This window comes from Bombina bombina, chromosome 11 (assembly GCF_027579735.1).
Source record: "Bombina bombina isolate aBomBom1 chromosome 11, aBomBom1.pri, whole genome shotgun sequence".
Lineage (NCBI taxonomy): Eukaryota > Metazoa > Chordata > Amphibia > Anura > Bombinatoridae > Bombina > Bombina bombina.
In genome coordinates, this window is record NC_069509.1 from 35,559,217 (window position 1) to 35,581,635 (window position 22,419).

General features: G+C 36.8%; 1 protein-coding gene across 1 annotated transcript in view; it reads left to right on the forward strand.

Moving 5' to 3' along the window:
• Window positions 1-22,419, forward strand: part of STX1B (syntaxin 1B) — a 216,748-nt gene that overhangs the window by 188,717 nt on the left and 5,612 nt on the right. Inside the window, exons 5-9 of the mRNA XM_053695031.1 lie at window positions 10,994-11,067; window positions 12,074-12,182; window positions 12,384-12,457; window positions 13,418-13,555; window positions 21,327-21,437. Coding sequence (XP_053551006.1) covers window positions 10,994-11,067; window positions 12,074-12,182; window positions 12,384-12,457; window positions 13,418-13,555; window positions 21,327-21,437 — 506 coding nt within the window. The remainder of the gene's footprint in view (window positions 1-10,993; window positions 11,068-12,073; window positions 12,183-12,383; window positions 12,458-13,417; window positions 13,556-21,326; window positions 21,438-22,419) is intronic.

Genomic DNA, 22,419 nt, shown 5'->3' on the forward strand with positions numbered 1-22,419 from the left:
CTTTTAAAAGGTTGACATATGTTTGTTTGATATTTTCTCCATTTTCCCCAACCAAGAGCACCATTTCAAATCTAGTGTACAAATGTTCCCATCTGTCAGCTGTACTTGTGGATTTTGGAAATGCTGTACTCTATATGGTCTTGGTGGAACCATAAGCTGTGGTACTCATACCATTAGATCTGGTTAAATGCAGGATTTAAGCTTGTTGGTATGCATTTCAAAATTAAGTCAGCTGTAGTGTAAACTGAACAGTTTTAAGTTAACCTGTCTCATTTCAAACACTGAGCAATCTTAGTCTGAGAGTATAACATGTTATGTAGATGTAAAAATCTTAGATAAAATGCCTCCTTGTATCTGGAATTCCTTGCATAAAGGGGCAGTAAACTGGAATGTAATATATATCATTTCTGTATTGAGGAGGAAACATTTCTGCATGGTTTTAAATATAGAATTTCTACAGCATTGTCAAATAATCATAAATACACTGCTGCTAAAAAAATGTGTTTTTATGGACCCCTGGCCCCACCATACAACTACTACCACACTGAAGTTACAATCTTAAATTGCACAAAGAAATAAAAAACATTTGCTAAGTAATTCCTACCTCCTTGCAAATGAAAGTGATCAGCCGTCTGACTCAGTCTTACACTGTACAAACAAAGTCTCACACTGTGCATAGTGGTTTAGTGCACACTCAGAAATCCTCTCAAATGCTAATACTTTACTCCTTGTAATAACATTTCCCATGCTCAATTAGCACTCTGCTGTAGTACCCACTGGTGTCTGCCAAAATTAAAAAAAAAAAAAAAAATGCCTCATGGGGCCCCCCCTAGCCCATTGGGCCCCTGACAGGAGTCACCCCCTGATGGCGGCCCTGCAGACAGACATTTAATAAATAGGCCCCTAAGTGTTTTTCACATATTCAGTTATATGTAGGTTCTCATATAAATATTTATCAATGTCTGCTGTAAGATGATCTCTTTTATGTATTTTGTAATTTAATCGCTAGCTTTAAGGGATATAAACCAAAAAATGTATTTCACGATTCAGATAGAACATACAATGTTAAACATCTTTCTAATTTACTTCTATTATAAAAAAGCAACACAAAAAGCAAGCATGTAATTTACGAGCCGGCCCATTTTTGGTTCAGCACCCTGGATAGCGATTGCTGATTGGTGGCTACATTTAGCCACCAATCAGCAAGCGCAACCTAGGTGCTGAACCAAAAATGGAACAAAGAAAAAAATTATAATAGGAGTAAATTAGATAGTTGTTAAATTAAGTCTGAAAAACCCTTAGAGGGGTCTTTGGACTCAAAAGGATGCACTTGAGTAGCACTTCTGTTACCCTTTAAATTGAAAACATCAACCTTGAAAGGCAAACAAAGAGTAAGAGTTTTTTAAAAATATAAAAATATAATGATACTAGCTAGTGTATAACGAATACAATTTATTGGCATTCAGCCTAGTATTATCTAGCAAGTGCAACCATATATAGATACAGCGTAACATGACACAGTGGTGATACTGTTGATTGTAGATGGATTACTATAAAAACTTTTTAGATATAAGTGGACACATCTATATTTGTCAAACCATACAGTGGGATAACTTAAAGATATAATGATATAAGCTAGTGTATAACGTAAACAATTTATTGGCATTCAGCCTAGCATTATCTAGCAAGTACAATCATATATAGATATAGTGCAACATGACACAGTGGCGATACTGTTGATTGTAGACGGATTATTATACTTTATATATAAGTGGACACATCTATATTTGTCAAACCATATAGTGGTATAATTTAAAGATATAATGATACAAGCTAGTGTATAACGGAAACAATTTATTGGCACTCAGCCCAGTATTAACTAGTAAGTGCAACCATAACATAGATACAGTGCAATATGACACAGTGTTGATACGTGGTAATCCTTTGTGATTCTCCTATGTACAGAGAAATATATACTTAATATTAAATTAAGTACATATTAGAGGGCAAGATAAGTACAATTGACATATGATTCAACTTCTAATGAAGGCTAGTTTATAGTAACCAACAATATTGTTTGCTACAACTGAGGGCCAAAAATAAGCTTGACCAGTATATGAACCAAGTATTAGTCAAGGTCCTTTAACAAAACCACAATACTCATGTCAGCACACCCTTAGATTTGATCTCAATGCAATAATTATGAACTACGATACAAGCAGACACAGTGTTTGAAAGATTACAGAATTTATTAAATTAATTATCCGGATCTATGTAATGAGCAAGCACGACAACTAAACATTTACACTAGCTGTGGAAAATTAGAATTCCAACAACATATGGTGTATGATTTAAAATCATCATCAATTGAAGAAGTGTTCAATTTTAAAAATACTTGAGCACACTAACCTACCTAATAACAACTACTTGTATCGTAATATAATGCATACATATTTATGATAAAAGTGCTATAACCCAATAGTACCTAAGAAACTACTAAGACTTCATACGAGTGATGAGAACCCACTGTAATAAATCTTGATAACCACTCTAAACTCAAAAGGTGGTAAATCAGACTTAAAGATTATCTGTAATTTAATAAGTTTTCAAGTATAAGAACACCTTTAAATATATGACATATTAGATTAAACTTATGTGCATATACTAACTGATCCAGTTATAGTACAACAATATATCACTGGTGCAGAATACAGATATGGCAAATTTGGGCACACCAACTTACCCAATAACTATATAAAGGTACAACAGTGCACCAATATAAATATGGACTTTAATGTATTAACTTTTCATAAGTTTGAATAGTGTGATAGAATACACGACCATGACTATATGTCATTAAATATATGATAATATAGTAACAGCTATCAACAGAAAAAAAGGAAAAACTTTCCTCTCAAAGTTGGGAGTGAATCCATAATATTAGAATCTTCCCCCAATTATTGTGTACATACACTAATGTTCTAAATTAACTGTAAGTGATGCAAATTCTAGTCTTCTTGTAATTTTAATCTCACCATACACACACACTCATATTTTATTTTATAGAGATCAATATATACAATAAAAGTTGTTTTAAATTAAAAAAATCTTACTCTTTGTTTGCCTTCCAAGGTTGATGTTTTCAATTTAAAGGGTAACAGAAGTGCTACTCAAGTGCATCCTTTTGAGTCCAAAGACCCCTCTAAGGGTTTTTCAGAGTTAATTTAACATTTGTTCTTTTGCACAAACACGCTAGCTCACAGTAAACTGAAATTTCAGTAATACATATAGAGCAACCCCTATATTTGTGTAGTGCTATTGCTACCCCCACTTCTTTCTGTAAATTAGATAGTTGCTTAAAATTGCTGCTTAGCATTACGTAGTTGTAACACAAATCACAGTACACATTAACCAAACTACTTTAAAGAGAGGTACATTAGGCACAATATAGAAACCAGGCTCCACTTTTACAGTAAGTCGTCCATTAAAATAAAACATGAATGCTGTATTAATTAATAATGGGCTGGATTACAAGTGAAGCTCAAAAATATCGGTGCCATTGTGCATTAACATTCATCAACCACAATCAATAGAGATTCTATTTTTTACTCTCCAAAGTTATTTGCTATCGCTTAAGTGATAGTCTATAGAGCGTTAACATGACAGGCAGCGTGGGTCTGTTAAATGCTTCTCGATATAGACTTCTCTAGGGGTGCACAGTAAACTTCACTTTGGATATTGCTTACAGAGGCAGATAGGATAAATTAGCACAATATTTGATAAATTGTGCTAAATTTAAAGCTATTCTTAATAGGATTATCACATTTTAATGAATACATGTGTGTTTTGGTACATTTTTGACCACCAACAGTATAAGACCCTTTAGCAAGCTCCTATTGAGTTTTGAAAATATCTGGAAAAATCCATTAATAATACACCATCTTTAGACATTTACTTCAATGGGACTTTAAATTGTTATTTAAAGGGACAGTCTACTTGAAAATTGTTATTGTTTAAAAAAATAGATAATCCTTTTAGTACACATCCCCCAGTTTTGCACAACCAACACTGTTATATTAATATACTTTCTTTCATAAGACACAGTGAGTCCATGGAATCATCAATTACTGTTGGGAAAATCACTCCTGGCCAGCAGGAGGAGGCAAAGAGCACCACAGCTAAACTGTTAAGTATCACTCCCTTACCCACAACCCCCAGTCATTCTCTTTGCCTCTGTCAATGGAGGAGGTGAAGTTATTGGTGTCTGAAGAAGATTGGATTATTTTGCTACTAGCAAGATTTTTGGGGCTTAGACAAACTCCATGTTAGTCTCTTTAGTAAGGGCAATGGTGGCTTTTAAGCAGTTAAGATTTGTAAGATGGTTCTTACTGTTTTCCTAACATTTATGCTGCCCTGTTATAGAAAATCAGAGTAGGTAACTCTGTTTTTTCTTTCTTACAGGTCTCTGTGAGGAACTGTGTCCTTGCATACCTAGTACCTGTCTACATTCCGGACAGCAGATTTGTTAGGTAAGTGCCTTTTTTCTTCCAGGTGGGGAGATAGTGCACTTACATTATTAGCTGAACTTTCTAACAAGGGATTGAATTATCCTTATGTGAGGATAAATTGGCATAAATGCAGGGCATGTGACTTAGACTGGATAACCTTTCAGTATTGAAAGGGTTATTCATTTAGGCTCCTTTTTATTTATTTGAAGATCAAGGGGTATAAACTCTTGTTTTTTCTTGTGGAAAATACAACTGTTTACGGTTTGTGTAACTGTTATTGTAGTTTTGGCTTTCAACATTAAAGTTTTCAGTTTACTCCGTAACGAGGAAGTAACTTACTGATTTGTGTTGCTCTTCTGTGGCGCAGTCTAATTTCAGCCGATCACGTGATCGGCTTTTCGTTTTCGGTCTTTCAGCAGGCCGACAGCAGAGTGAGAGTGTGTTTCTGGAAAATAGTGCAGAGTTCATCCGGATGCTCAGGGAACTCAGACAGTAACTCCTTTTAATCCAGAGAGGATTTGGTGAAGGTAGGCACCTCAGTTAAAGGCTGAGGTGTGGGGTTCCTGAGGATAGGATTATTATTAGCGCATATTTTGTTATATATTGTCATTATTTTTTTGAGGTAAAAAGTAATTTCTTTTTTCTGCAGAGAAGCATTGATCTTTTTTGGTGCTATTATCTAAAAAGAGAAATATACGGTCGTGTCTGATTCAGATCATGATCAATTAAATGCTTGTCTTTTGTGTTTAGAAGCTCAGATTGCTTCTCCTATGCAATTCTGTTCCTCATGTGTTAAAAAGACTTTACAATGCAAAGAAATAATTTTAGTTATTGAGCCTAATGTCTCTCAGGATGATGCTGTTCAAGTAATTCCACAGCCTTCTCCTGTAACGTCCCAAGCCTCTATGGCATCATAAGCAGTGCACTGCGTTTCCTTAATAGCTCCAAGTGGACCATATTTAAAGGAAAAATTGCCGCGCAGGTATCCTCAGCGGTATCGGCAGCTTTAGCTGCTTTTCCTATATCAAAGGGAAAGCGTAAGAGGAGTAGGAATTCAGACAGAAAGGTTCCTCATTTCAGTAGTTTATCTCAGATGGCTCTTCCTCTTAGATCTGATGAGGAAGATGCGTCAGAGCTTTCTGAGGGTGAAATCTCAGATTCGGATAGTGTAATTCCTTTGTCTGAAACTGATGGCAGTTCCTTCAGATTTAAGCTTGAACGCCTTTGTGTTTTGTTAAAGGAGGTTTTAGCTACTTTGAAAGACTCTGACACCCCTGTCGTGGATAATCCTAAGAAGTCTAGAAAGCTTAATAATTACTTTGAAGTTCCTTCTATTAAGGAGGTATTCCCGGTCCCAGACCAGGCTACAGACATTATTACGCAGGAGTGGGAGAAGCTGGTGGGTATCCTTTTCCCCGTCTTCTATTTTTAAGAAAATTTTCCCAGTCGCCGACTCTATTGCGAAGCCATGGCATATGGTTCCTAAAGTAGAAGGAGCTATTTCTACTCTAGCCAAGAGGACAAATATTCCTATTGAGGATAGTTGCTCTTTTAAAGATCCTATGGATAAAAAGATGGAGGTTTATTTAAAGAGAATTTACGTTCATTTTGCTATTGCCACTGTGACAAGTGCAGAACCTTACTGGTTTGATGCATTGTCTGACTATCTTCAGGTAGAAACTCCTTTAGATGAGTTTCAAGACAGAATTAAAGCTCATAAGCTGGCTAATTCTTTTATTTCGGATGCTATTTTGCAGGTGATTAGATTGAGTGCTAAGTCATCTAGCTTTGCCATTCTAGGACATAGAGCCTTGTGGCTGAAGTCTTCGTCAGCAGACGTATCCTCTAAGGTCAAACTTTTGGCTATCCCTTATAAGGGAAAGACATTGTTTGGTCCAGGGCTTACAGAAATTATTTTGGATATTACGGGTGGAAAAGGATCCTTTCTACCTCAAGATAGGAAGAATAGAATGAAAGGTCGTCAGAGTAATTTTCGGTCCTTTCGTAACTTCAGGGTTAAGTCTTCCCCTACATCTACCAAGCAGGATCAATCCAAGCCCTCTTGGAAGCCCAGTCAGTCTTGGAACAAGGGGAAGCAATCGAAGAAGCCTGCAGCTGACTCTGTCTGCATAAAGGGTTTGCCCTCGATCCGGGACCAGATCTAGTGGGGACAGGCTTTCTCAGTTCTCTCAAGCTTGGATATGAGATGTCCCAGATCCTTGGGCTGTGGACATAGTATCACAGGGTTACAAATTGGAATTCAAGACTATTCCTCCCAGGGACAGGTTTCATCTCTCGAGATTATCTGCAAACCAGACAAAAAGAGAGGCTGTGTTCAAGATATCTCCTCCCTGGGAGTTATTGTACCTGTTCTAGTTCAGGAACAGGGTCTGGGGTTTTATTCCAATCTGTTTGTAGTTCCCAAAAAGGAGGGAACTTAAAGACCAATACTAGACCCAACGTTTTTAAACAAATTTCTCAGAGTACCATCTTTCAAGATGGAGAGGATACGTTCCATTCTTCCTTTAGTACAAGAGGGTCAGTTCATGATGACCATAGATCTAAAGGATGCTTACCTTCATGTTCCCATTCACAGGGATCATCACAAATTTCTGTGGTTTGCCTTTCCGAAAGGCACTTTCAGTTTGTGGCACTTCCGTTCGGCCTTTGCTACAGCTACCAGAATTGTTTCAAAGGTTCTAGAAGCTCTCTTAGCAGTGGTCAGGTCTCAAGGTATTGCTGTGGCTCCATATCTGGATGGCATACTGATCCAGGCGCCATCTTTTCAACAAGCAAGATCTCACACGGAGATCTTGTTGTCTTTTCTTCGTTCCCACAGTTGGAAGATAAATTTGGAAAAGAGTTCCCTTATTCCAACCACAAGGGTAGTGTTCTTAGGGACTATAATAGACACCCGATTAATGAAAAAATTTCTGACAAAAGTCAGAAAAGCAAGGATTCTATCCTCTTGCATCGCACTTCAGTCTTCTGTTCGACCTTCAGTGGATCAATGTATGGAGGTAATTGGACTAATGGTTGCTTGCATGGATATTGTTCCTTTTGCTCGGTTCCATTTGAGAGCTCTACAACTTTGTATGCTCAGTCAATGGAACGGGGATTCTGCAGATCTATCACAGAGGATAGATTTAGATCAATTGACAAGACACTTTCTCCTGTGGTGGCTTTCTCTGGGAAATCTATCTCAGGGCACATGCTTTTGGAGACCTTCTTGGGTGATTGTCACCACCGATGCCAGCCTAGCTGGGCTGGGGAGCTGTCTAGGATTCTTTAAAGGCACAGGGCCTGTGGACATGGGAAAAGTCTGTTCTACCAATCAACATCTTGGAGTTGAGAGCGATTTTCAATGCTCTGATGACGTGGCCTCAGTTGGCTTCAGTCCAGTTTATCAGATTTCAGTCAGACAACATAACCTCGGTGGCTTACATCAACCATCAGGTAGGAACTCGGAGTTCCTTAGCCATGAAGGAGGTGACTCGAATTATCCTGTGGGCAGAAGCTCACAACCGCTATCTTTTTGTTATCCACATTCCAGAAGTGGACAACTGGGAAGCGGGTTTTCTGAGCAGACTTTTCATCCCGGGGAGTGGGAACTCCATCCATAGGTGTTTTCTAGCCTGACCCTAAAATGGTGGTTTCCGGAACTGGATATGATGGCGTCTCGGCAGAATGCCAAGCTCCCGAAGTACGGCTCGAGGTCGAGAGATCCACAGGCAGCTCTGAAAGATGCTCAGGTGGCCCCCTGGAATTTCAGGATGGCATACCTGTTTCCTCTGTTTGCTCTTCTTCCACGAGTCATTGCTCGTATCAAGCAGGAGAGGGCGTCAGTGATTCTTGTAGCTCCTGCGTTGCCACGCAGGATTTGGTATGCAGACCTAGTGGAAATGTCTTCTCTTCCACCTTGGTAACTTCCTCTGAGGAAGGACCTTCTACTTCAGGGTCCTTTCTTTCATCCAAATCTCGTTTCTCTCAAGCTGACTGCTTGGAGATTGAAAGCTTAGTCCTATCTAAGTGTGGGTTTTCCAAGTCAGTCATTGAGACCATGATTCAGGCTCGCAAGCCTGTGACAAGAAAGATTTACCATAAAGTATGGTGTAAATACCTTTATTGGTGTGAATCCAAGGGCTACTCTTGGAGTAGGGTCAGGATTCCTAGGATATTGTCTTTTCTCCAGGAGGGTCTGGAGAAGGGTTTGTCAGCAAGTACTCTGAAGAGTCAGATTTCTGCTCTGGCTGTTTTGCTACATAAGCATCTGGCGGATGTGCCAGATGTGCAATCTTTTTGTCAGGCCCTGATTAGAATCAGGCCTGTGTTTCTCCACCTTGGAGCCTTAACCTTGTTCTTAAAGATTTGCAGCAGGCTTCGTTTGAGCCTATGCATTCTATAGATATTAAGTTGTTATCTTGGAAGGTTTTATTTCTTGTTGCTATTTCTTTGGCTTGGAGAGTCTCGGAACTCTCAGCTTTGCAATACGAATCTCCATATCTTATTTTTCATGCTGATAAGGTGGTCCTTCGTACTAAGTTAGGGTTCCTTCCTAAGGTTGTTTCGGATAGGAATATTAATCAGGAAATTGTTGTTAGTTCTCTATGTTCTAATCTCTCTTCTCATAAGGAAGGTTTGTTGCACAACTTAGATGTTGTGTGTGCTCTGAAATTATACCTACAGGCGAATAAGGATTTTCGCCAGTCTTCTGCCTTGTTTGTTTGTTTCTCTGGGAAATGTAAAGGTCAGAAAGATACAGCTACAGCTACTTCTCTTTCTCTATGGTTGAGAAGTATAATTTGTTTGGCCTATGAGACTGCTAGACAGCAGCCTCCTGAGAGAATTACAGCTCATTCCACTAGGGCTGTTTCTTCTTCTTGGGCATTTAAGAATGAGGCTTCTGTGGAACAGATTTGCAAGGTGGCAACTTGGTCTACCCTGCATACTTTTTCCAAATTTTCCAAATTTGATACTTTTGCCTCAGCTGAGGCTTCCTTTGGGAGAAAGGTTTTGCAAGCAGGGGTGCCTTCTGTTTAGGTTACCTGTCTTGTCCCTCCCTAATCATCTGTGTCCTCTAGCTTAATAATTTGATTCCCAACAGTAATTGATAATTCCATGGAATCACTGTGTCTTAAGAATGAAAACAAAATTTATGCTTACCTGATAAATTTATTTATTTCTCGACATGGTGAGTCCATGTAGAGACAGTTTTTTATAGACAGTTATTTTTTTACTTGAACCTCAGGCACCTTGGCACCTTGGGTTGCTCCCTCTTTCTCCATTTCCTTTCGGGCGAATGACTGGGGGTTGTGGGTAAAGGAGTGATACTTAACAGTTTAGCTGTGGTGCTCTTTGCCTCTTCCTGCTGGCCAAAAGTGATATTCCCAACAGTAATTGATGATTCCGTGGACTCACCGTGTCCAGAAATAAATACATTTATCAGGTAAGCATACATTTTGTTTTTTACCTCTGTAATTACCTTGTATCTAAGCCTCTGCAGACTGCCCCTTATCTCAGTGCTTTTAGCAGTCTTGCATTTTAGCCAATCAGTGCCGACTCCTAAATAACTTCACGGGAGTGAGCGCAATGTTTTCTATATGACATACATGAACTAGCACTGCCTAACTGTAAAAAACTGTCAAAATGTACTGAGATAAGAGGCGGTTTCAACGGTTTATAAATCAGTTTGAGCCTATCTAGGTTTAGCTTTCAAAAAAAGAATACCAAGAGAACAAAGCAAATTTTATGATAAAAGTAAATTGGAAAGTTATTTAAAATGACATGCCCTATCTGAATCATGAAAGTTTAATTTTGACTAGATTCTCCCTAGGAACATGCAAAAAAAAATTGTGTTACTTTTATTATCAAAGTTGCCTTGTTCTCATGGGCTTTTTTTGTTGAAATGTGGCCCCTTTCCATGTGAACATACCGAGGTAAGCTCAGGGGGGTGTACATGTCTTGAGAACTATATGGAAATAGAATTTGAATACATTTACATAAGCAACCTGTAGAGGGAGCTTTAGAGTGCAGTAGCCTTAGACACTCTGATAAAACTCTATGGTACACTAAGCTGTATAGCTAGAAGCACTGTTTAATGAAGAAGACTGAGCACAAACTGAGAGTGCATTTATCTTAACATCCAAACAGTGTATGCAGTAGTAGTACATCAAGGCAGAGCAGCTGGTGTTTCCTACTGTAACTCAGCACTGCCTGCTGCAGCGCACTCTACAGGCTGCTTGTATTATACTACTACACACACTGCTGCAGGTACATATTGCTTAAGACACGTTTACACTCCTAAGCCTACTTCAGTATGCCATGATGGAGAGGGGCCAAGTTTCAACCAAGAAGACCAAGACAAAGTAAATCTTAGAAGTTTTTTTTTAATTGTACAAGAAAGTGTAATATTGATGTCTAAAATATGATTTTCCTACATGTAAGCTGGGTGTGTTTGTTACCTGTCTGTCCTGTTTTCCTCACAGCTATTGAACAGAGCATTGAGCAAGAGGAGGGACAGAACCGCTCCTCAGCTGACCTGCGCATTCGGAAAACCCAGGTCTGGCGTTGTTACTCTGTGCTATGTACATCCCTCCTCTCCTCCACAAGATATATTTCACTCTGTTTGATTTTTTCTCACTTTATTTTTTCTCTCCTTTTCCTCCTTCTTCTGTCTTTTCTTTTCTTTCCTTTCTTCGTTATTTCCATGAATACTTTTCTCCTTTCCTCCCATATCATTGTTATTCCCCTTCTCCTTTATCCAATTTTTTCATTGTGTCCTTCATGTATTTTATGCTCTTTCAACGCTACTTCCACCACCTCCTTCTGATCTTTGTATCTCCTTTATGTGGATTCCTCTGTACTTTTCTTCCTCTCCATCTTCTCTGTGTATCTCCTTTACTGTGTTGTCCCTATTTTTCCATCCTCTCGTTCTGCCCTTTTTGAGGTTTATTTGTCTCCTTTTTGCTTCCTCCTTATTTTTCTGTTATTTTTCTGTTACTCCCTCCTTGCCCTCTTCTTTTTACTCTAAATCTCTGTTTCTCTACTCACCCATTTCCTACAGGCTCTCTATATTTCCCCTCTGCTCTGATTTCTACTTTGCATCATCTTGACATTTATTTGCTTTTTTCCCCCAATTTGTGTTGTATACCTCGGTAATCTCTACCCTTTGTGTCACCTTTTTTGCTGCCTTTCATCTCTATTTGTTTTACCCATAATCCATCTTCTTTTGTGGCTTCCGTTACCTTTATTGATATAGGGACATTAAAGTCAGTAGGGAGCCAGGGATGTTCTTTTTATTGCAAAAATATAGTTTTGAAGACTTCTTTACCCTTTTGTAACTTCAGGACCAGCACCCCGTGCATGTGTCAGGTGCCCATCTTGGACCATAGACGTGTTGCTGATTGATGCACTTTGTTGTGTAACAATCAAGGTCATTTAGAAGACTGTATACACCAAATACCAAATTTGTTACTTTTCTTAACGTTATCTGCTTAACACTTCCCCTGTATTCCCCTCCTTTTGCTTCCTGTTTTCTCTTAAACCTATTTTTCTTTTTATCTCAGCACTCAACTCTGTCCCGTAAATTTGTGGAAGTGATGACAGAGTACAATGCAACGCAATCTAAGTATAGAGATCGCTGCAAGGATCGTATCCAAAGACAGCTGGAAATCAGTACGTACATCTGGTCAAATGCTGGGGGGGTGGGGGGGTCAGGGAAGTGCTGAGGGGGGGATACCAAAGCTAGACAATACAATAAGTTTAATAATTATATTACAGTAGGATGGGGAAGGAAGTTGTTTACTGTTAAATAGCCCAAGGCATATCCTTTCTAGTGTATAATACTCACTCTATATGTAACACTTCTACTCACAGCCGGTAGAACAACGACTAACGAGGAGCTGGAGGACATGTTGGAGAGCGGAAAGCTGGCCATATTCACAGATGACGTGTGTAATGGGGCTGGTGAGGGGGGAAATGGATGGTTGTGTTTTTTTCATTCTTGTGCACGTAACTTTCACATAGAGACCACTGTATCTCTTTAGAAAGCCCTTTACACCACTGACCAATCAACACCATCCAATCACATACAGTGCCTCCATGAGACCACTTCATCACTATGTTAGAGAAACCTTTTTCTGCGCTCTCTGTAGGGCATATATACAAATTGTAGCAAGAATCTGTGTAAACCGATTTGTGTAAAGAGAGTTTTTAATCACCATCTAACCTCATACCTCTGCCCATCAAAGAAGAACCCAAGCTTAACCTTAATAAAATGACAATAAGTCCTTCAATTATAAGCAACACATTAAAGCATTTTAGGGCAAGACACCATCAACAACTTTGCGTTACTGAACCACTCAGCATTTGAGTGTGCCTCAGTGTATAAACAATTGTTTCAATATTGAAAAAAACAGTCCTGACACTCTGGAGGTCAGCCAGTTAAAATTGTATAATCTTTATTGAAAAAGGTTTAAAAACTTAACATGTCAGTCAAGCAGGACACCAAGGACAAACTTCTCTGACGCATTTCGCGCTGCACTAACACTTAATCATACCCTTGTTTGTATCACTCACAAAGATGTCCTCTTTATCAAGCCTCAGAGCTGCTCATATTAAGTTATTCACAAAATCCCCCTCATTCTATAGAATGTACGTCATCATTACCTACCACAAAGAGAACTACATTCACATATACTGTCAGAACACCTCATATACTGTGCAGACCACTGACATCCCCTCATCTTCATTTATAGCTGAGTAATTTCAATTCCCTCATTTTCACCAATGCTTTGAGAAGCTTTTGAAAATCACTTTATATTACCCAGCCATTTTGAGACCACCCTATTTACCCAACGTTTTAGAGACCCAGCTCCACTGTCTAAAAGTTTTATTTCTTCAATTTGCAGATTAAGATGGACTCTCAAATGACCAAACAAGCTCTGAATGAAATCGAGACACGACACAACGAGATCATTAAATTAGAGAGCAGCATCCGGGAGCTGCATGATATGTTTGTAGATATGGCAATGCTTGTGGAGAGCCAGGTAAGAAAAGTTTGGATTTTCATGGAGAATCTTGCTAGGGATGTTTAGTTAAGCAAGTACATATGGATATTCTGTCACAGCAGCAGAGAGATAACTATAGAAATTTGTTACGATTAGACGATGCAGTAGGGATCAAGTAGACACTTAGTAAAGTCCAGCTGGGATTTAAAAGACGGTCAAGATATCAGTACGGTTAACAGCACACAGTGGGATATCAGTAACAATCATCTCACTCAGCAGGGTATTAATAAATATCACAACAGGGTATATCAGTAAGAATCATCTCTCACATACTGATAACAAAGGAATCTCTTCACGCAACAGGGAATAAAAATGTCACAACTTGAGATGTCCATAAAACTCAAGCGACAAGGTGATGCCGCAATTGGAAAGATATTGCGATATCTGTAGTTAAAAGCACCCCCTGTAGGGTCTCAAAAGAAATCACTCCACAAAGTGTATTTATTAAAGGGACAGTGCACTGTAAAATTTGTTTACCATTAATTTGTTCCAAATTACTTGTTAGACCTGCTGCAGAGAATAACATGTATGGGAATTGTTCCTTCATATTTATTTTTTGTATATGAAATAGATGGCTTTGTTCATGAAATCCATTACCTATTGTTCACAAGAACATGCTTGTTTAAATGGGCTGAGTACATAGCTAAGCATAATAGGTTTAATGAGCAAAACCAACTATTTCAGATTCAATAAATCTTTCTCTCACAAACTACCTACTCACCCTCACAGGGATGTTCATTTATGCTGCTGTGATATGTTTACATAGATTTTCTGCAGAGAATGCAACTGTATTCTTATTTTCAGTGCTGATGGTGGTTTCAGCAATTTATAAATGTGTGAAATACTAAAAACTGGAAATCTATTCCAATACATTAGAACAGCATTTCTCATTTCCAGTCTTCGGGACACACTAACAGGTCAGATTTTCAAGGTTATCTTGAGATCAGGTTAATAACCATGGTTACCACGTAGCTGATTATTCAATCTGTGCTGTAGTTCAAATATCCTAAAATCTGGCTTGTTAATGTGCCCTAAGGACTTTTATTGAAAAACACTACGTTAGTAGAACCAATGTTGAGAATCTTTTAAATCTTTGGGAGGGTCAAATTTGATGTAGATTGAAAAAATCATTAGAATACTTAGCGATTGCGTGTTTTTTTCGGTAACAACTTACTGCATTAGATTTACCAACATTTTGCACTGAGTGAATTTGACAACAGTGTTAAAATACTGTATAAAACACTCTACCCATATTTTTTTCTTATGATTTTTGAAATTTCCTAATTAACCTCATGAAAACCTATGAATCTGTTGTGAGCTGCATATCTTTTTTGTTTTTTAACGTTACTATTTTTGTGCATTTTTCTAGAGAAAGATAAAATTGTAAATCAAATTGTACTATTTTCATAATTTAAAAAAGTAAAGTCAAAATGTGATCTTTGGAACGTTATTTTATGATTACAGTCAAATGTGTTTAGATATTTAAGAAATGTTAATTAGAAAATTGCTCAAAATAAAATAAAATTGTTAATTGAACATTCCATTACTTTATATGAAAACTGTTAAGTGGGATTTTTTTTTATTTCAGACACATTAGGCAACGTCAAGATTATCACATTAATTAGTTTCATATTAACAGTGTGTAATTTGCTTCTATGTAGGTTTATAAAAATCCCTGAGAAAACCTTAAATGAAATGCACGTAAAACACATGTATACACAATACATCTTCTCTAATTCAGAACTGGCTGTTCAAATTGATTCCAAATATCCCATCGATTCCAGCCACCAAGTCAGATTATTGTAAAAGGACCTTTATTGTCTCTTGAATGGGTCCATATGGAAAATTACAACGTTTCAGGTTAGCAATAGACCCTTAGCCACAACTAAGGGCGTATCACTGGCCTGAAATGTTATAATATTTCCTATGGACCCATTCAAGAGACAATAAAGGTCCTTTTAAAATAATATGTCGGTGCCTGGAATCTATGTAAAATTTGGTATTGATGATGACTTGGCAAGTCTGTGGTTCTGTGCCCTAGTGTTGTGAGTGTGCTGTTTTACACTTATTTTGAAGATATTCAAATATATTTAATAACTTAAAAAAGGAAGCCAATACACCTAAGCGTGCACATGTTTTCTTCTAATGGATTGAAATTTGGCCTACGAGAGGTCCCAATATTTAATAAAAATCCAGTTAAAAATCTTAAACGGACATTAAACACTAAATAAACATTAGATAGAATGATGCATTCAAAGAAAAGATTAGCCTGAGAATAACACGTAGATGTATTTTGTAAGGTTTCATTAGCTGTTTAAATAATGACAAAATAAGTGTAAAGTTTTAGTGACTATAAAACAATGGGAGCTGCCATGTTGTAAGGTTACCTTCTCTGCTGTGACCAATTAGGGACAGTTATAAATAGGTCACTAGAGTGTGTAGCCAATGGCTGTGTGGAATATAACAGTGTTCTGCACTTCCATTTCTAACAGGAACTGAAAAGTTCACAATTTCAAAATGGAATTACAGGAAAAGGGGACAAAATAATTAATGAAAGTATATTGCAGACTTTTTTATATATAATATTTATCATTTTATATTAACATCTCAAAGTGTTTAAAGAGACATAAAACCTAATTTTTTTCTTTCATGATTTAAAAAAAAGCATGCAGTTTTAAACAACTTTCTAATTTACTTCTATTATCTATTTTGCTTCATTCTCTTGATATTCTTTGCTGAAATGCATATCTAGATATGCTCAGTAGCTGCTGATTGGTAGATGCACATAGATGCCTCGTGTGATTGGCTCACCCATGTGCATTGCTATTTCTTCAAAAAAGAATATCTAAAGAATGAAGCAAATTAGATGATAGAAGTAAATTGAAATGTTATTTAAAATTGCATTCTCTACCTGAATCATGAACGAAAATGTTTTGGTTTAGTGTCCCGTTAATGTCCCTTTAAGATTTATTCACATTTTACATTTACTTAAATTAACAATTGATTTAAAACTTACGTTACAAATGTCTCAGAATCTATTTGAAATGGAGGAAATCAGTTTGCAACATTGATAGAGATAATCAACAAGGCATCTACATTAACAAATTCTGATGCAATAAATTTATGCTGTGAAACTAAATATAAAATATAACTAAGAAGTCTAGAAAAAAGGAAATCAGAAGGGAGCTGTATCTCTCATCTCTCTCATTTTAGACAAAATAATTATTTAAATTAAAAGATATCCAATTACTAGATTAAACATATTTTTTATAATATCTTAAAACACTAAAAAAAATGCATCACTTTCATACTTATTATCCCGAACTGGCTTAAAAAGATAAAATTAATATTAAAGGGACATGAAACCTCAAATTGTTCTTTCATAAGTCAGACAGAACATGGAATTTCAAACAACTTTCCAATTTACTTTTACTATATAATTTGCTTTGTTCTCTTTGTTTCCTTTGTTGAAAATTCTTGGTAGGCTCAGAAGCAGCAATACACTTTAGAGAGTTAGCTGCAGATTGGTGGCTGCACATATATACCTTTTGTCATGACCCAATGTGTTCAGCTAGTTCCCAGTTGTGCATTGATGTGCCTTCAACAAAGGATACCAAAAGAACAAAGGAAATTTGATAGCAGAAGTAAATTGGAAAGTTTCTATTTTGCAACAATTCTATTTTTATTATTATTATTACTTTGATTGATTTAATTGAAAATATAAACTTGGTTTTAAATAGTCTTCATTCTATCAGGTGAGTTAATTAAAAAAAATAATCATATTAATTCTAATTAATTAAATAGTCTTTTATTGGGGTAAAGGGACCATCTATTAAAGTCTAATGTTTTAAAATATTAAGATTTATTTCTATATTCTCTGAAGATAATTTTGTTTCTATTTTTATGTTAATATTGATTTTAATTGATCTTCTATTATATTAGTAAAGTAAATTGATAAGTTGTTTTTTTAAATGATAAATACAGTAATTTAAAGTACTTGCTTGAGTGACATAACATATTTTAGCTTCAAATCAGCTGGGATTAAAATGTTATATATATTTTGTTTAACACGTGCTAACTGGTTTTCAAATCAGAACATAACATTTTGATTTGAAAAACTGTTTTGTGAAATAAATATATAGCATTAAAATGACTTAAATTTAAGCTTATTAGGGTTTCATCCTAATCATTAATATTTTCAAATATTTTTTTTTAGATTTTTTTAAACAATTAAATCCATTCATTTTTAAAATATGTGTATTTATCATCTTAAATTTCTATAAATAAGTCTAATTATATAGTTTTGAGAAATATTTATTGTTCACAATTTTATTATTTTAAAATTTTGACTACTATATATGCTTGAGTAATTCTAATACTATTAGATTTCTATTTGATTAAACTAATATTTAACTATTTATTGTCATGTGTTGTTTTGCGATTGTTCACATTATTATAAAAGTTCCTGTATTACATTACAAAATATCACCCATATATGAGTAACTATAAAATTAATTTAGGTTTCATGCGATATAATAGTTTCATCAGATGCCTCACTTATCAATTAGAAGGTCAGATATAGCTATAATAATCTTTAGACAGATAATAGAAATAATACATATTTTACTTCAGACATCAATATATCAATAAAATTGATATTGCACAATACCAGTAGAAAATAGTTTAAATATCTGTACAAGCACATAGCGGACATCAATATGGTTAGACTTCACTTAATATTATTTTATTTATTTAAAGAATCACCTTTTACTGCTTCTATTCCAGTATAAATGGGAATTTAGATACAAAAGAAAATTATAGACAATCAAATAATTTTTTAGAAGCTGTTTTAACTCATCAGAAGAGCCGTCTTCTGGATTAATAAAATCTATCAAATTATGTATGAGATATGACAGAAGAATCAGCGGGTGTTTCTTTGGCTTTTCAGAAGGGTATTTGCAGTGAATTTCACACACCTTCATGGAAACAAAATATATAGTTACAAACTAAAGTAAGATGATTGAAATATATTTGAAGGCAGTTTATTTCACTTAAAGGGACACTGAACCCAAATTTTTTCTATCGTGATTCAGATAGAGCATGCAATTTTAAGCAACTTTCTAATTTACTCCTATTATCAAATTCTTTTCATTCTCTTGTTATCTTTATTTGAAATGCAAGAAAGTAAGTTTAGATGCTGGCCCATTTTTGGTGAACACACTGTGTTCTTCTTGCTGATTGGTGGGTAAATTCAATAGCTTAGATGCCTTCTTTTTCAAATAAAGAAAGCAAGAGAACGAAGAAAAATTGATAATAGGAGTAAATTAGAAAGTTGTTTAAAATTGCATGCTCTATCTGAATCATGCAAGAAAAAAATTGTGTTCAGTGTCCCTTTAACCCCTTAATGACCAAGGACGTACGCCACACGTCCTCAAAAAAAAGACAGTTAATGAACGAGGACGTGTGGCGTACGTCCTTGGTCTGGAAAGCAGCTGGAAGCGATCCTGCTCGCTTCCAGCTGCTTTCCAGTTATTGCAGTGATGCCTCGATATGGAGGCATCCTGCAATAACCCCCCTTGGCCATCCGATGCAGAGAGAGCCACTCTGTGGCCCTCTCTGCACCGGACATCGGTGGCCGGTATCGTTGGTGGGTGGGAGCAAGTCTGGGAGGCGGGTGGGCGGCCATCGATGTGCCGAGTGGAGGGAAGGGGGGCGGGATCGGGGGCGGGGGGGACGGGAGCGCGCACGGGAGCACGCGCATGCACGGGGGGCGGCGGGCGGGTGCGTGCACGGGGCGGGAGCGGAGGGAACCGCTACACTACAGAAAAATAAAATTGTTAAAAGTTAAAAATAAAATGTTTTCAAATTTAGAAATAAACATCTAAGGGATCAAGAAAGGGTGGGGGGGTTGGTCTTGGGGGGGGGAAAGCTATACTACAGAAAAGGGCATTTTTTTTTTAAAAAAGGCACATTTGTTGCTAAACTGGGTACTGGCAGACAGCTGCCAGTACCCAAGATGGCGCCCATTAAGGCAGAGAGGGAGGGTTAGAGAGCTGTTTGGTGGGGGATCAGTGAGGTTGGGGACTAAGGGGGGATCCTACACAGCAGCATATGTAAATATGCCAAAAAAAACCCCCAAAAAAGCCCAAATATAGCTTTTATTTTAGTACTGGCAGAGTTTCTGCCAGTACTTAAGATGGCGGGGACAATTGTGGGGTGGGGGAAGGAAGAGAGCTGTTTGGGAGGGATCAGGGGGTCTCATGTTTCAGGTGGGAGGCTGAGCTCTACACTAAAGCTAAAATTAACCCTGCAAGCTACATAATTAACCCCTTCACTGCTAGCCATAATACACGTGTGAAATGCAGCGGCATTTGGCGGCCTTCTTATTACCAAAAATCAACCCCAAAACCATATATGTCTGCTATTTCTGAACAAAGGGGATCCCAGAGAAGCATTTACAACCATTTAAGCCATAATTGCACAAGCTGTTTGTAAATAATTTCAGTGAGAAACCAAAAGTTTGTGAAAAAATTAGTAAAAAAGTGAACGATTTTTTGTATTTAATCGCATTTGGCGGTGAAATGGTGGCATGAAATATACCAAAATGGGCCTAGATGAATACTTTGGGATGTCTACTAAAAAAAATATATACATGTCAATGGATATTCAGAGATTCCTGAAAGATATTAGTGTTCTAATGTAACTAGCGCTAATTTAGAAAAATAATGGTTTGGAAATAGCAAAGTGCTATTTGTATTTATGGCCCTATAACTTACAAAAAAAGCAAAGAACATGTAAACATTGGGTATTTCTAAACTCAGGACAAAATTTAGAAACTATTTAGCACAGTGTTTTTTGGTGGTTGTAGATGTGTAACAGATTTTGGGGGTCAAAGTTAGAAAAAGTGAGTTTTTTTTCAATTTTTTCCTCATATTTTATAATTTTTTTTATAGTAAATTATAAGATATGATGAAAATAATGGTATCTTTAGAAAGTCCATTTAATGACGAGAAAAACGGTATATAATATGTGTGGGTACAGTAAATGAGTAAGAGGAAAATTACAGCTAAACACAAACACCGCAGAAATGTAAAAATAGCCTTGGTCCCAAACGGACAGAAAATGGAAAAGTGCTGTGGTCATTAAGGGGTTAATAAATAAAATCAATTGATAATGTAGGCAATTAAGTTTTATTATTATTTTAATTAAATTTACAATGAACATTTTAAATGCATCATAACCATAATAAACTAGCATTCTGATGATCATAGTTTATTTGTGTACAAGTTTTATAAGTTTAAAAGTGTAATTTTAGGTAAATCATTAACTTTTTATGAAACCATTACATTTTTGTGTCGACAAACTTCAATTTAGCAAGCGCAAAAATGTTATCATTGGGAAAAAAAGGGATATTCAAAAACACAATATATGCCATGGTAACAGAGCAAAATTAATTTTCAAGAAGTCATTGAAGTCAGAAAATCCAAAAATCTGAAAAATGACTTTCTGATAGAATGTTATACAGCTGTTGGTTTTATTCCATGCAAGGTATAGGAGGGAGTTATTGCACCACAAATGGGTTTGAAAACGTTTGTGATGAATTTTATAAAATTGTTTGAAAACTCTGTGCTTTGCACAGGAATTTTGAGGACTTGGATTGTGCCATAACAGTAAGAATCACTTTAGACTATGAGAATATATCAGTAGTATATGTAATGTAATTGGTCCTCCCCATCCTGTTTGCTTGCAGGGAGAAATGATTGACCGTATTGAGTATAATGTGGAACATTCAGTGGATTATGTGGAGAGAGCTGTATCTGATACCAAGAAAGCAGTCAAATACCAGAGCAAGGCGAGAAGGGTGAGTCCTTGACAAATGGGGATGAATGTGATAGGTAGACATGAGAGAGACAGACATACACAGGCATACCAAAAGTATAACCAGACAGCCATACGTCAGGTAAACCCAATGTATAACCAGACAGCCTTACACCAGGTAAACCCAACGTATAACCAGACAGCCATACACCAGGTAAAACCAATGTATAACTGGACAGACATAAACCAGGAAAACCAAACGTATAACTGGACAGACATAAACCAGGTAAACCAAACATAACTAGACAGACATTCAAAGCGCCCTGCACTGTTGTGTTCAACTCTCATGAAGGTGATCTACAAAGGGGGTTCAAGGGGATAACATGCTAAGGGGGTTCAAGGGGATAACAAAGGAGAAGAGGAACTGAGTTTAGAAAATGTTAGCGTAGGTTGCATGCATCCCTGAACAGTGGAGTTTTTAGAAGAGCACTTGAAACTTTCAAAACTAAGGGAGAGTCTTGAGGAGAGAGGCAGAGAGTTCCACAAGATAGGGGCCACTCTGGAGAAGTCCAATAGACCAGAATGTGAGGAGGTAACAAGAGAGAAGGAGGTCATGAGCAAAGCAAAGGGTATGGGAGGGAGAGTATCTGGAGACAAGGTCAGATATATAGTGGGGAGCAGTGCAATTGAGGGTCTTGTATGTCAGAGTTTTGTGTTTTATTCTGGAGGCTAGAGGAAGCCAGTCAAGGGATTGTCAGAGAGGTACAGCAGATGAAGAGCAACATGTAAGGAAGACGAGCCTGTATATATATTGGAAACCTCCACCCGTGTATATATGTATACACAGCAGACTAATTAGATTAAGGTATCTAGATAGCCTGACATTCATGAGAGACACTGACATAAAATACAGATATCTACAAAATAGAAACTTTATACAACTTACAATTTAATTTGTGACAGAAAAGACTGACCATCTAATTGGCGGAGATTCACTAAACATATGTCCCGTTCTGTATTAGATA